Here is a 14,851-nt window from a genome sequence, read left to right as displayed (position 1 = left end):
CCCTGGACATGGGTTCAAGCCCGTGTCCGAGTTGCCGATGAAGACGACTCCTACTTTGGCCGACGGGGGCTTGCTCCGTGGTCTTGGAGGGGCGTCGATGTACGGAACTCGGGGTAGTTGCCATTCAAATGCAACTCCCCAAACTCCAATGATCCCGCAGAGTCAGTGCGATGTGACGCCAGAGGGTCGCCGCCTTTTATGAAATTTGTCATAATAACAACAATAAAAGACGGGGTTATTTCATTTTTCGAGTCAAGCGATTCCTCGTGACTTTGCTATCGGTGGGCACTTTACACGAGCGTGGGTGGATTCGAACCTTCCAGCCTACGGCGCAACATTCGCGCGCCTAACCGGGTGCGCCACCGCACCATCACGAATGCAGAGATGTAATCCGGGTATTTATTTCACAAAAAGCTGAACTTATGAAAAAAAAAAAATTGCAACACTCAAGAGATAAGTATTAGAGATTAGCACATCAACTTCGGCGGCCGGTGTGGCGCACTGACAATGACGCGGGGGAGGTGTTCCCCTGGACATGGGTTCAAGCCCGTGTCCGAGTTGCCGATGAAGACGACCCCTACTTTGGCCGACGGAGCTTGCTCCGTGGTCCTGGAGAGGCGTTGATGTACGGAACTCGGGGTAGTTGCCATTCAAATGCAACTCCCCAAACTCCAATGATCCTGCAGAGTCAGTGCGATGTGACGCCAAAGGGTCGCCTTTTTATGAAATTTGTCATAATAACAACAATAAAAAAGGCGTGTGTTATTTTATTTTTCGAGTCGAGCGATTCCTCGTGCCTTTGCTATCGGTGGGCACTTTAACCGATCGTAGGTGGATTCGAACCTTCTAGCCTGCGGCGCAACATTCGTGCGCCTAACCGGGTGCGCCACCGCACCATCACGAATACAGAGACGTAATCCGGTAATTTATTTCACAAAAAGCTGAACTTATAAAAAAATAAAATAAAATTGCAACACTCGAGAGATAAGTATTAGAGATTAGCACATCAACTTCGGCGGCCGGTGTGGCGCACTGACAATGACGCGGGGGAGGTGTTCCCCTGGACATGGGTTCAAGCCCGTGTCCGAGTTGCCGATGAAGACGACTCCTACTTTGGCCGACGGGGCTTGCTCCGTGGTCTTGGAGGGGCGTCGATGTACGGAACTCGGGGTAGTTGCCATTCAAATGCAACTCCCCAAACTCCAATGATCCCGCAGAGTCAGTGCGATGTGACGCCAGAGGGGTCGCCTTTTATGAAATTTGTCATAATAACAACAATAAAAGACGGGGTTATTTCATTTTTCGAGTCAAGCGATTCCTCGTGACTTTGCTATCGGTGGGCACTTTACACGAGCGTGGGTGGATTCGAACCTTCCAGCCTACGGCGCAACATTCGCGCGCCTAACCGGGTGCGCCACCGCACCATCACGAATGCAGAGATGTAATCCGGGTATTTATTTCACAAAAAGCTGAACTTATGAAAAAAAAAAAATTGCCACACTCGAGAGATAAGTATTAGAGATTAGCACATCAACTTCGGCGGCCGGTGTGGCGCACTGACAATGACGCGGGGGAGGTGTTCCCCTGGACATGGGTTCAAGCCCGTGTCCGAGTTGCCGATGAAGACGACCCCTACTTTGGCCGACGGAGCTTGCTCCGTGGTCTTGGAGGGGCGTTGATGTACGGGACTCGGGGTAGTTGCCATTCAAATGCAACTCCCCAAACTCCAATGATCCTGCAGAGTCAGTGCGGTGTGACGCCAAAGGGTCGCCTTTTTATGAAATTTGTCATAATAACAACAATAAAAAAGGCGGGGGTTATTTTATTTTTCGAGTCGAGCGATTCCTCGTGCCTTTGCTATCGGTGGGCACTTTACCCGATCGTAGGTGGATTCGAACCTTCTAGCCTGCGGCGCAACATTCGTACGCCTAACCGGGTGCGCCACCGCACCATCACGAATACAGAGACGTAATCCGGTAATTTATTTCACAAAAAGCTGAACTTATAAAAAAAAAAAAAAAATTGCAACACTCGAGAGATAAGTATTAGAGATTAGCACAACAACCTCGGCGGCCGGTGTGGCGCACTGACAATGACGCGGGGGAGGTGTTCCCCTGGACATGGGTTCAAGCCCGTGTCCGAGTTGCCGATGAAGACGACTCCTACTTTGGCCGACGGAGCTTGCTCCGTGGACTTGGAGGGGACGTTGATGTACGGAACTCGGGGTAGTTGCCATTCAAATGCAACTCCCCAAACTCCAATGATCCCGCAGAGTCAGTGCGATGTGACGCCAGAGGGTCGCCTTTTTAAGAAATTTGTCATAATAACAACAATAAAAGACGGGGTTATTTCATTTTTCCTCGTGACTTTGCTATCGGCGGGCACTTTACCCGATCGTAGGTGGATTCGAACCTTCTAGCCTGCGGCGCAACATTCGCGCGCCTAACAGGGTGCGCCACCGCACCATCTCGACTACGGAGATGTAATCCGGTTATTTATTTCACAAAGAGCTGAACTTCGAAAAAAAAAAGTTGCAACATCCTACGAGTCCGTGGACAATATGGATCCGCTCCAGGTTGGAGTCGAACCTGTATTGTTCGGCGCAACTGCCAGCGCTTAGCCGAATGCGCCACCGCGACGTGCGACGTGCGGTAGTTTAATTCTGGCATTTATTGCACAAAAAGACCAAATTCCAGGTCACGTGGTCGGCGCAGAATGTCATCTGCCATATACTTGCCATGCGCAGATGGAAATCCTAACCGGAAGTTCATCTATCAGCTATTTGCCATGCGCAAGAAAATATTTGAATCTGATTGGCTAATTCAAAACTGCTCAACTTGCGCAGTAGATCACCAGCCATCTACTTGCCATGCGCAAGATTTCTTGAAAAACGACTGTTGCCAGATATTTTTGAAAACGGATTCCACAAATCTGGTAACTCTCAAAAAAATAATTTCCAGCGCATGGCAACTGTATGTCCGTTGAGGCAACGCGCATGTCACGTGACTTTGAAATTTTGTGATTGGTTAAATCTGAGCCAATTAAAATATTACATGGAGGTATTACGCGAAGTGTTGAAATAATAGTAACAAGTAGAATAACAAAGAGGCAGATCCTCGCAATCCGGCCTGGCGCAGACGATGCGTCGACCATGAACTAATCCGACTGTTCGAGTTCGATACCAGACCCGTTTGCTCTGCAGTTTAGATATATGTAAAAGTGACTTCTCAGTGATTTTGCAGAGTCAGTGCGATGGGACGCCAGAAGGCCGCATTTTTGCAAAATTTAATATGTTAACAACAATAAAAAGCTTCGGTGATTTCATTTCCCAGGTTCGCGCGATTTTTTGTGCTTTGGCACTCGTGGCACACTCTGCCTGCGACTTGCGTGAAGAGATACCGCTTAATGGTGGATTCGAACCTTCTGGTCTGCACCGCAACCTTTTAGCGCTTAACCCAATGCACCACCGAACCATTTCGAACGCGGTGATGTAACCTTGGTCTTTATCCCACGATGGGTTGAACTTACAAAAAAAAAATATTGCAACCCGGAATGAATTCGTCGACTTGTGATCTCTGAAGACCCACTCCCGGTTGGAGTCGAACCTGCATTGTTCGGCACACTCCGCCTGCGCCCAATCCGTTACGCCACCGCGGCAAAAGAAATACAGCGATGCAATTCTACAATTTATCACACAAAGAGCTTCATCAATAGAAAACAAGAGAGCTATGCTCAAATATATGGCCACGCAATACAACATAATTTTGATGACTTCATAGAAAAAAATAAAAGTAATAGCCCTCTAGCAAAAATATAATCTTTACTCACTTAAAATATTCGAAGCAATTGTTCCAGTAATCAAAGAGAAAAACGATTTCTTCAAAACGTGTCAAAGTATAACAACAACAACATAATATTGAAACGATCGCTATGTCCACTATGTGTCCTATAACAGCATAATTACCCGCCGAGTCTTCCACCTAAGATACCTTTACTTGCATTTACATCGCTGCGACACCGATTCAATCATAATTCTGGGATTCATCACTCGATTTATTTTATTGGCTTATCATCTTGCGCACCTCGTTCAGTTTTAGAACACGCTCGAGCGTCTTACGAAGCGGTTGGTCAGTCACAAGTTCTACATTGCTGCAAAGCATTGTATCTATAACTTAAACCAGTAGTTCTCAGCTTTTTATTATTATCTTGGTCCATTTAACCCGATTCAAGAGTCTTGCTGCACATTAACACAAATGTATTTCTGTAACGTTTCGTCTGACCAAAGTTAGCCTTTTTGAGACAAGCATTTTACATTTACAAGCGATTTGAAATAGATTTGTGTTAGTTTGCGGCAAAACTCTTGAAGTGCACAGTACAAATATAAGCGCCGGCAAATCCCCACCTCGGAAGTCCACACACAAGCCCGAATCCATATTTACATTTTTTATTCTTGAAACTCAAGAATTGAAAGAATATGAGACAGATTACCGTTACAAAGTGAAAACTTGTTATCTGCAAATAAATTCTGCTTCAAAAATAAGAAAATAGTTTAATAATTAATAACCTTAGTGTCCCTTACGGTATGCAGGCACTGTATTCTTTTTCGCAGTGATTATTCTTTGAAATTTGCAGAATTTGAGAACGTCATATCAATATAGAATCGAAATTGTACCTTCGGATGTTTCGTTCGTTAAACTTCATGGCGAATCTGCAAATCAAACAAAACTTGAATGCAGACAAGACAGACTTAAACATGGGTAGGGAAGGCTCTTGGACTACCGGCCGAAATATTTCCCACCTAGAACGGCGGGTCATGTGTGACGTAAGAAGTTACAATACATAATAAAATATTTGCAATGTTACAAAAGCAAAAGTGGAAAATAATAAAGCTTGTGTCAAAACTAATATTCAATTTCAACAAATTCCTAGTAATATTTTTGGTTAAAACATCAAAATTTGTTTTCAGTTTGGTTGTGGCCCACGTCAGTTTTAAAATAGGGAGGAACATTGAATCCAACTATTGCAAAACGGACTTAATTTGCTATTTTAGCATTTTATACCTCATTTGAGTTTTTATATAACACTGCTAAATACAGTTTTATTTGATACGATGAGTACCAATACGTTTTTTTTCATATTCAATTTTAGCAATTTCATGGGTGAATTTTTTTTTCAAGTTTTACCAATATTTGAATGTGAAGAGAATGTATTAGAGTCTGAAGATTTAATTTTTAAACTTTGTTTTCTTGTATTACCTTGGTTTTATCAAGCTCCGTCTTTCTTTTGGAAACCAGATGTCAAATAATGCAGCAATGATGATGAAATAATGATGAACAAAAGTTAGTTTGTGCTAACTTCTTTACTTGGGAACTACTGAATCACAGCATTGTGTTTTAGTAAAAATAAAAATGTATTTTAGTTAAAATATTGTAATGTTATAATTCTAGTTTACTGTAAATATTAAAAGATAAAATACAGCAAATTACATACAAGCATATATTGGCTCGAATAATATTCTGAACTGTATCAAGATATCTATGTACATTTAGTTGTCACCAAGTACAAAATAAGACGTTAGCACAGACCAAGAAGAGATGATTGCGTCCGTAATCAAACCTTTTTACTATTTTGTTCGTTTATGTTCAGGTATCAAATCTCTTATTGAAATAAAGTTGAGACGGGATTCTGATATACAGCCAACTATATCATCATTCGTATAAACATATCGTGGATAAATCATTTTTATCCAGAAGGAAGTGATATCAAACAAGCGTTAGCCGCTTGGTATTTGGGAGAATCAAAAGGCACAAATTAAACTTGACCCGATTATTTCATCGGGAACTATCAAGACGGCTTTATAAAAAATGGTAAAACATAAGATTTCATGCAAATGCACTGATACGACTAATACAGCAACAACATATACTGAAGTACACAAGGCACAATCTATACTTAGAGTTTTCGCAACCTGAACTGAACAACTGAAAGTGTCCACCACACCTAGCTATCAAAACAACAGCAATCCGAACGTTCTGGATACAAAGAGATTCCTTGCTGCTCAACTCTCTCTAGTGTCCCCTGATTAATTGATTGATTAGCACGAACATTGTGGTTTGTTTACTTCTCAGTTTGCCACAAACTATTTTTGCTTGCGAATACTGCGTCACAGTTCTCTGATAATTGGCTACTGTGATTTGATTACGTTCTGGTTTAATGTAAACAATGGTTCACAAATTTTTTAATCTGGTATTTCTAACTACTAATTATCTAAGATGCGTCAACCATTTCAGCTATTTCTACCTCCTCCGCGAAAGGAAAAACTTTTACCGATTTGTGGATTGTACTCTCTTTGTTGAATGCTTGGGACCTTGTTTATAAAACACGTAGATTGCGTCAGTATTGCGTGACAAATCAATTTGCGTCATCTCGTACGAAGTTTACCAAATCTTTTTTGCAGCAACGGCTATAAATATTGTTGTTCTACCATAAAGCATCCTAATGACAAAGGTCCGAAGTGACAAAAAGTAAACACTTGCATTTAAAAACAAAATATCCTGGTGTCACATTCTTTTCGTCGAGATTTTGAGACCATGCTTATATAACACATACATTGCGTCAGCTTTACGTAAAAATGTGATATGCGTCAACGTTACGCTCGTATTATACCAATTACGTCTTCCTAAAATATCTTTGGTCTATATTTTTAGAGAAATGAGATCAATATTATATAGTGACTTAATTTTACGCAATATCCTCCTTCAAAGTATATACAGAATCAAAAGTTTGACGTATTGATTTACTTATTCTCCAACGCTAGCTTTAGTGGTGAAACGATAGTTCGTTTGAAGGGGAAAACATGACTCTAAATTTAATCCAAATGCCTTAATCTTAAGTATGATTGAAAACTATACAGAAAAGTGCGGCAGATTAAATGGGGTTCTCGATTCAAATTAGACTAGGTAAACATGACTTGGCTTATACTTATAGCCTATTTGACGCAAATTTCAACATACCCATTGAAATAGGCGATAATTTATAAATTTCATGCGCAATGAATTTACCCGCAGAACGCAATAGGAGGGAAAATATGACTACAGCTGAGAATGAAATATATCCATTTCTGACCCTTCTGGCTGTTGAAAAGGTTATTGATAAAAAGCAATTATACTTCAAATATCAGAGTAACAGTTACCATATTATTTGCCTACTCTGTATATATATTTTAGCACAGCGGCAGTGTATATTTAAATAAGTAATCTTTCACTTTTAGTTGATTATTGGAAAATTATTACAATCGGCAATATTGTAAATCTCGATGTATCAGTATCTTTCCCAGTATGAAACGCTAGCCATTAGATAAATGAATATATCGCCGAACCAGTAGTTCATAAATGGACACACGCAACTCTTATCTCTTAGTAGTCTTTTAAATTTGGATCGAGATCTTGATTTGATCAACTATATCAAAAATAATATTAGAAGTACGATAAAGTGAAGAATATAGGCTATGATAATGAAAAGTCAAAAAAGAGAGTATTTGATTACTTTGATTTATTCAGTAAGATACTTTTATCGTAATTCTTTTATATTGTTATTTTGTAGCTTTGTTCGAAGATATAATTACTCTTGACCACTGATCTCTTGATAGTGAGTACGTTTTCGGAAGGAACAGAATATTTCAATTTTTTTCACTTGCAAAATATATCTTCGGGAAATGCGGAAAGCCGAAATGCATCCCTCGTCGAAAATTGAAATTATCAGTCACAAGAAAGCCTCCAGTATAACCATTGAAGGGTTATTATTGTAAGTATAGCCGTTAGGGGAGATCATTCAGATATGATTTACATATTTATCCCGGGTGAGAGAAAAGTAGATAAGACGGCTTAATCCTATTGCGCTGGTAGAGTATTACTCCCTCTTGCTAAGGAAGGCACAACTAAAGGCAAAAGTCTTGCGGCACAAGCTATTGCTAAACTTATTATCACTCAGAATCCTGTAATAGCTTTCCCAGGACAACGGGTAAGTGGAAATAATTTTAGGAGTGTGATAGCCTAATTCAGGGCTTCCCAAATTAGGGGTCATGACCTCACAGGGGGGTGCAACGAATTTTAGGGGTCGCAACGAGTACACCAATTTCACACAGAGTAATTTATCTGTTGTACTTTTTTAGACTTTTTATTCGAAACCCAATAATTGAAACTAGTGCGAAACATAATTCGAACGATTTCGAGAGAAAACATAAGACATCCTTGCATGACAATACCAACTTTGATAGCAATACCTGAAAAGTGGAAAGTTTTTCAGAACGGGGGTGGCGATAAATTTTATTGTATGGAAATGGGTCGCGATCTTAAAAGTTTGGGGAAGCCCCCGGCCTAGATTATGAAAATGATAACAATTTATTTGATACTTGACTCCCCAGGTTAAAAAACAGCCCTGCTCTAGATTATGTTTCAACCATTCAGGACCCGTGACCTCTGGTTAAACTAATACGATTACCATTAATTACATTTTCCTTTTTTATATTTTCAGTCTCTCGAATGTGTGAAAGCATTGAAAGAGTTGATGCATCCAGAATGTGCCGGAATCCAAAATTTTGAAGCATTCATGGCCTTGACAAACTTATCTGCGATAGATGAAACACATAGGTAAGTAAAGTATTTGCTTGTTCTAACATGCCTATTCAAGGCTTAGGGCAGGGGTCTGCAACCTTTTCACGCTCATGGGCCAAAATTAAAGTTGCAAGACATTGGCGGGCTGCACATATTTTTAGAAAGTTGAAAAACCGAACGGATGGTACTTTTTATAATAAAAATCAAGCAGTGATACATCTCTCGAATAGAATATTGATTTATTTCCTCATTGCATTGCATCAAATAAAATTCTATTTGAATATTTTCACTGCCACCCTTTGAACCCTTTGCACTTAGCATGAACTTTTCTGCGTTTTGTTGCCATTTGCCTAACTATAATTAAATTATTACTCATTAAACGAGTCATTGCAAATTATATAATTTTTAGGTTATAATATAATTTAGTCTAAAGAATATATTCGTCAGAACGAATGTTTTGTTAATTTAATTTATTGAAGCGTCGCGGGCCGGACTATAGTGCTCCGCAGGCGTAGGTTGCCGAGCCCTGGCCTAGGGTCTAGTCTATGCTTAATGGCATAACCGAGGACTGAGGAGTAGGACAAAAGTTACAATCAACCTCCTTAGGGTGTCTGGATTTTTTACGAAACATAGCTATGACTCCATAGTCTACAAACTCTCATTGCGAATGGCGCCCGGTCGAAGCGTTTGTCGGTCCAGTACAGCTGCCTCGAGGCTCATAAAGAGAGCTGAGGGCTCAGTTTGGCACATAATACACAGACTTATAGATGATATTCATGAAATAACTAAACTCCTACATTTTGTATTTCCAGGCGCCGTATTGTTCATGCAAAAATGACGTACGATATTGAAACATACATGTTAGAAGAACACGAGATGATCAGAAGAGCCGCAACAGAGACGATGTGCAACATGTGCATGAGCCCTGATGTAAGTTTTTAAATTATATTTTATGTTTTCCATTTTTACTTAAAACAAGATGCAACAATGGCTTTTCAACAATGATTATGCCAGTACAGTCGAAAAAAAGAATTGTTTAACCAACGACAAAAATCGCTAGATTGCGGCGTGTACGTTGATGTACTCCACTGTTTTATTTAGCAATCAGTCGCAAACTGTTGGTCTAGTTTTTCCGGGTTTTAGTTTATTGATAAGAAGTCTTCTTTGAGATTAACATAAGTGACGGTAAATCTCGCTTTTGTTTAAGACGGGAATTTTATTTGCGGCGGAACGAGGGGGTGTTTTTGAAATTTATGCAAATTTCGGTGTTTTTTGGGTGGTAATAGAAGACATATTATCCCTCCCATCCACCAAAGTATTTTGAGTTAGATCACGAAATTGCTACAGCAATATTATGCTATTGTTTGCCAACCACGAAGCGGTAACAGTAAAGGATTTAGCGAATATTTTTATTTTTTATCACGGTTTGAAGTTCCAACTCCCAAGAAAAAAAAAATGACTTTTTTCTATCCGGTTTGTGACTCAGACCACCACTTTTAAAAAAACTTTTTTTTTATAATAGCCAATTGCAAGCTCTTTGAATAAGCTTTCCAACGAGCTATCAGTGGGCAGCAGAGGAACATTAGTTTTTCGTTAGTCGATCGATTAGTTGTGGGGGTACAAAAGCATAAAATCGGCGTAGCAAATACGAATATTTAATAAAAAATAAAAATCGCATGGAAAGGGTTAAGAAATCGCAGAACTAGACTAGTGTACATAAATTTTTGTCATCGTTTCAAGATATTTAGTGTCAAGAAAGATATTACAGCGACTCCCAGATTGAATAACTTTGGTTTACACAGACAGTCTCACTGCTATACGTTTGATAGATTTTAAGCCTTCACTTTAAATGACAAAGACAGTCGCTAGGATTTCATGAAAAGTCTGTAGTCTTCTTGGTTCTCAACAAGAGGTCTCTTGGGTCCCCTCTGAGCAGTAATTCTTCGTGAGAACTTATGTTCATGGTCGATGTTTCGTCATCCAAAAATCAATATAAAAATTTGGGGGCTCCCGAAGTATGCGAACCAAGATGGCGGACATCGGAATGTAATATGTGTACTAGGTTAGGGTTAGGCCATAATTTTAGGTATAAATACTACGGGAGGCTCTTGGCTAGTCTTCGAATTGATAATAGACTAAAATAAGGAAAATTGGAAAAAAATTATCGCCTAACCCTAACCTGTTACCCATGTTACGTTCCGATGTCCGCCATCTTGGTTCGCATACTTCGGGAGCACCAAAATTTGTTCCCAAAACTTAATTTTTCAACTTTTTTTTTTTAGTTTCAAGAAATGATGGCAAGGGGGGGGGGGGGGGGGGCACGATCGTTTAAAAATTTTAGTTTTGCTTCTTGCTGAAGACGATGAGCAGACAAGACTCGCTGCAGCTGGTGCTCTCGGAATTCTTACTTCGAATAAAGAAGAAATTTGTAAGAAGATTAAAGACCAGGTAACGTTGGAAATTTGGACCGCGTGCAGTTGGATATTTACATGTGTCCCCCTAAAAACAGAACATAAATTTCTGATGGTGATAAAATAATATACTGATTAACTCTGAAAGTAGATAAATAGAATATACCAGGGGTGGGCACAATTTTCCAGTATAAGAGCCGCATGCTGCAAGTCAGAACTTTAAAAGAGCCGCAGAATTAGTGAATTTATCAATATTATCAAAATACCATGAACGGAAAAGAAATTCACACTAGAGTCTAATAACAATGAATAGATAAACAAGGCAGCTATGCTCAAATATATGCACAATTTGAGCTCATTCAATTTGTGTTTCCTTGTAGCTTATTCTCGAGGGTAGTCTCGTAAGAAGTTTTCATGATTTGTTTCATGGTGCCGTTTAACATTGCTGACTTTATTCTGACTTACTAGCTTATGGCAGATTAAGCACAAAGGTGTATTCCCCTGACTGATAAATGCGTATTCTTCTTCCCATTCTGACTTGACAACTCTGTTTTCATCTTCGTACTTTCGATTGTGTAATTGAGGACATATCGCACAGTAACTTAGACTAACTACCTGCAATCAAGCTGCAATACCGCCGACGCATCAATAAACATTGTGACCATTGTGACGAAAGATTTGCTGACTTGACTGACTTGAATGCAACGCTAAAGCGATTTTCATACTAGAACATAATTTGTCTTAATCATTGACAAATATTTCTTTACGACTTTTTATAAATTAAAAGAGTTTACATTAAAGTTTTTCTCTTAGTTAAAATTTGGAGAATAATTTATGTTAGCGACAAGAGCCGCACAAAAAGTCTTGCGAGCCGTGGTGTGCCCACCCCTGGAATATACGATACTGTAGTGTGTACCAAGTTAGGGTTGAGTCATAATTTTATTCCAATTTTTCTTATTTTAGTTCTATTACGAGTTCGGGGACTGTCTGTGTTTGCCAAGTGAATAGGCCCATAGGTTTCAGTCACTTTACACAACTTGATGTAAAGTAGACGAACAAAATTACTTACCTTCATGTGGGTACACACACTTCTGGACTGCCAAATATACAGCTGATACCAAGTCATATGGAACCAATAATGGCAGTGGTTTCTAACCTTTATTCTATTAACTATTCAATTCTCTCTCATCATGCTTAAATAATCTTCATTTCAGACAAAAGCCTGGATTGATAATCTATCGATGACTTGTTTGAGTGAAAATATTGAAGTTGCTGTTCGAGGTTGCGTCATTGTACACAATGTAGTGGCCACATGCAAAAAATCTGCCGAACAAATCGCTGAGAGGTATGTTTCAATTTATTCATCTATGTTGACTGAAAATTTTTATGAGAAATTTTTTTCTGCATAAAAATGTAAAAGTTAGATCAAATTGTTGGCTATCTGTTTAGTGCTGTTCATTCCCCTTCCACTGCAATAGACCTTTGTCAGTGACAGTGTTTCTTTTGGTGTTTGTGAAGTAGAGCTGACAGTTGTACGATCTGGTTACCTTGTGTAACTTCCCAGGTTCAAATTCAAATGTGGGAGGATTGTTGTATTTTTCGTCGTTATAGGGTGGTTGGCGGTGTAGCTCATTGTGCTACGCGTTGGGAATACGCTCGCCACCGCACCTCTGATTACTCTGCCTGGCTTTGCAGGTTTAAATCCCATGCACGGATGGTTATGTGCGAGAGGATTGCTGGACTCCTCGATGCCGTAGGGTGATTCACGTAATCGCTGGTTGGTTACTGCTTCCACCACCATCAAGTTTGAAAACAAATACAGCAAACCAATTAATCCCATACCCGACATGGAATGGTAACTGGGCGAGAGGCCGTGGTTCGCTATATGGTTTAGCTGTCTTATCAGCTTTCCATTCCCCCAGGATGAATATGTAAATTCTTTTCCGCTGGTCGGTTACTGCTTCCTCGACCATCAAGTCCATGTTCCAGTTCTATCTTTAATTCTTTTTTCATCATTTCATTCAGCAATATACTTGAAATCTTGATCGTACACTCAAAGTCAGAGGATGAAAATAAGAAGAAATTGAAAGAAATTGCACTGAAAGCACTGAAAAACAACTAGGAAATGATAAATTCATTCAGTCTACAGAAAATGAAAAATAAAGAAAGTATTTTTTCGCAACCATTGGCCTTGAAGTCCAGACAAAATTTACAATCGATTTTGGGTTGTGTGAAAAGTTTAGACTCCAGTCCCGAACTCTGAAGAGATAAATTTTTGAAACAATCATATAAGTATGTTAGCTAACTTTGATAGTCTTATATATATATGTTAGTCCTTCTTTGAAAGTTTGCTGAGAACTTAATGTTTGTGAGTTTGATTTTATGACTACTACTTTGCTAGCAGGGCCTTGGGTCTTGGGGAAAATTTACATTCAACTCCCACGCCAAACTCTAGAATGAAATCGAATTTCAAAAACAAAGAATCATTTGCGTATACTAGCCTAGAGCTTTCTTTAATTGTTTAATATTGTTTAAAGAGAATTGAATACAGGAATAACAACGACTCAGTTGGTACTCTTGAATCTCGCAGAAAGAGTATGACCTTGTGCTTGTTTTTGATGTATTTTAAACTGTAAAATGTGAAAATCATGAATGTAATAGATGTGATCAAATTGTGGAATTTCCAGAACTAGAAATAATTGCAATTGTTTGCAAATTTGACTTCTTTTATTACCATTGAAGATACCGAATTTTTTCCAAATGAAATCCTTCTTATAAAAAGTTGTTTATCATATCAGATTTCATCAGATGTTGGTCAGTTTAACAGTGCAAGTAATTTAAAAATCATATGTTGTGTTTCTCTAAACTCCTAAAAGTTCAAATATTGTATTTTCCAAATGAAATTCATATTTGTTAAAAAAAGTATTTATCCATGTCAAATATTTTGATTACGGATTACTGATGGACTCTTTATCATTATGTTTTTCTCTGTTCATATGTTCAGTCTTCATTCTTTTCTTTGTTATATTTTTCTTAAAGCTTGCGTGCACTCATTCGGTAATAGGTTCATCTCTCAACAAAGTTTGGGCTCATGTGGGGCTTGTTAGCTCCTTTCCTTTTAAAATGTAAAAAAATCATTAGTTTTTTGTAGTTTGAAACGCTCATTAGACCCTAAAGACTATTTCTAAATTACACTTAGGCATATTTCGGCGGGAGATCTAACCAGGGAAATAAAAATTTCAGACTCCCCCTCTCTCCTCGGCTATTACCTGGCTATGTGTATGCCCTGGTGCAGTCAAAGATAAAATGTTGCCTCCAACTCGCATTCAACGGTAATGGAAATTCTCACACAAGTAGAATAAGTTCATATCTTAGCAAAGTTAGGGCTCATGTGGAGCCAAAAGAATCCACACCCGGCTCCAACTCACAAACTTCGTGCCTTCCCCTGCCATGGCACTTTTGGAATGTGGAAAAAAAGGCATTTTTGTATCATACATAGAAATTTTCTTATTCCCCCCCCCCCTTAATTAATCTCAAATATTTTCTTCACCCTAGAGTGCCTATAATTCTTGTGGCAATGTTTTATTATCACATCACGATTGAATTATTTTTGCATGATTTTTTGTCATTTTGCTCGTTTTTCACAATTATTTGTATAAAATTTGCATTCGAGTATTAAATTATGCTATTTCAGATAATTTTTGGTGTTAAAAAATTATAAGGTACGGTGGAATTTTCGTATTTCTCCCGGGGGAAAGGAGAGCCGATATGACGGCCTAATCATCTAGCAAACCACGACCTCGAGCGTCCCTGTCGGATAGGGGGAAT

General features: G+C 39.1%; 3 protein-coding genes across 3 annotated transcripts in view; 2 read left to right on the top strand and 1 right to left on the bottom strand.

Moving 5' to 3' along the window:
- Positions 1 to 4,428: 4,428 nt before the first annotated feature.
- The window catches only part of LOC120333760 (uncharacterized), a 199,786-nt gene continuing 189,363 nt past the window's right edge, over positions 4,429 to 14,851 (bottom strand). The window contains exon 7 of the transcript XR_013480553.1: positions 4,429 to 4,708. The gene's annotated coding sequence lies outside the window, so the exon portion shown is untranslated. The remainder of the gene's footprint in view (positions 4,709 to 14,851) is intronic.
- LOC144411851 (protein unc-45 homolog A-like) lies at positions 7,052 to 10,969 on the top strand. Its single transcript, XM_078109474.1, has 5 exons — positions 7,052 to 7,144; positions 7,927 to 8,019; positions 8,533 to 8,648; positions 9,425 to 9,542; positions 10,895 to 10,969. The coding sequence occupies exons 1-5, from the start codon at positions 7,052 to 7,054 to the stop codon at positions 10,967 to 10,969; spliced, it is 495 nt and encodes a 164-aa protein (XP_077965600.1).
- Positions 10,931 to 14,721, top strand: LOC144432362 (protein unc-45 homolog B-like). Its single transcript, XM_078120372.1, has 3 exons — positions 10,931 to 11,060; positions 12,238 to 12,368; positions 13,049 to 14,721. The coding sequence occupies exons 2-3, from the start codon at positions 12,265 to 12,267 to the stop codon at positions 13,143 to 13,145; spliced, it is 201 nt and encodes a 66-aa protein (XP_077976498.1). The 5' UTR covers positions 10,931 to 11,060; positions 12,238 to 12,264; the 3' UTR covers positions 13,146 to 14,721.

Source organism: Styela clava, chromosome 15 (genome assembly GCF_964204865.1).
Source record: "Styela clava chromosome 15, kaStyClav1.hap1.2, whole genome shotgun sequence".
Lineage (NCBI taxonomy): Eukaryota > Metazoa > Chordata > Ascidiacea > Stolidobranchia > Styelidae > Styela > Styela clava.
The sequence above is the reverse complement of the archived record's forward strand: the minus strand, read 5'-3'. Positions and strand labels throughout refer to the sequence as shown.

Bases quoted from the DNA above. Each gene is read 5' to 3' on its own strand.
- LOC144432362 (XM_078120372.1), top strand. From the start codon at position 12,265: ATGACTTGTTTGAGTGAAAATATTGAAGTTGCTGTTCGAGGTTGCGTC. The intron at 12,369-13,048 runs GTATGTTTCAAT...CATTTCATTCAG, and splicing joins GCCGAACAAATCGCTGAGAG to CAATATACTTGAAATCTTGA.
- LOC144411851 (XM_078109474.1), top strand. From the start codon at position 7,052: ATGAATTTACCCGCAGAACGCAATAGGAGGGAAAATATGACTACAGCT. The intron at 7,145-7,926 runs GTTATTGATAAA...CCTCTTGCTAAG, and splicing joins CCCTTCTGGCTGTTGAAAAG to GAAGGCACAACTAAAGGCAA. The intron at 9,543-10,894 runs GTAAGTTTTTAA...TTTTTTTTTTAG, and splicing joins ACATGTGCATGAGCCCTGAT to TTTCAAGAAATGATGGCAAG.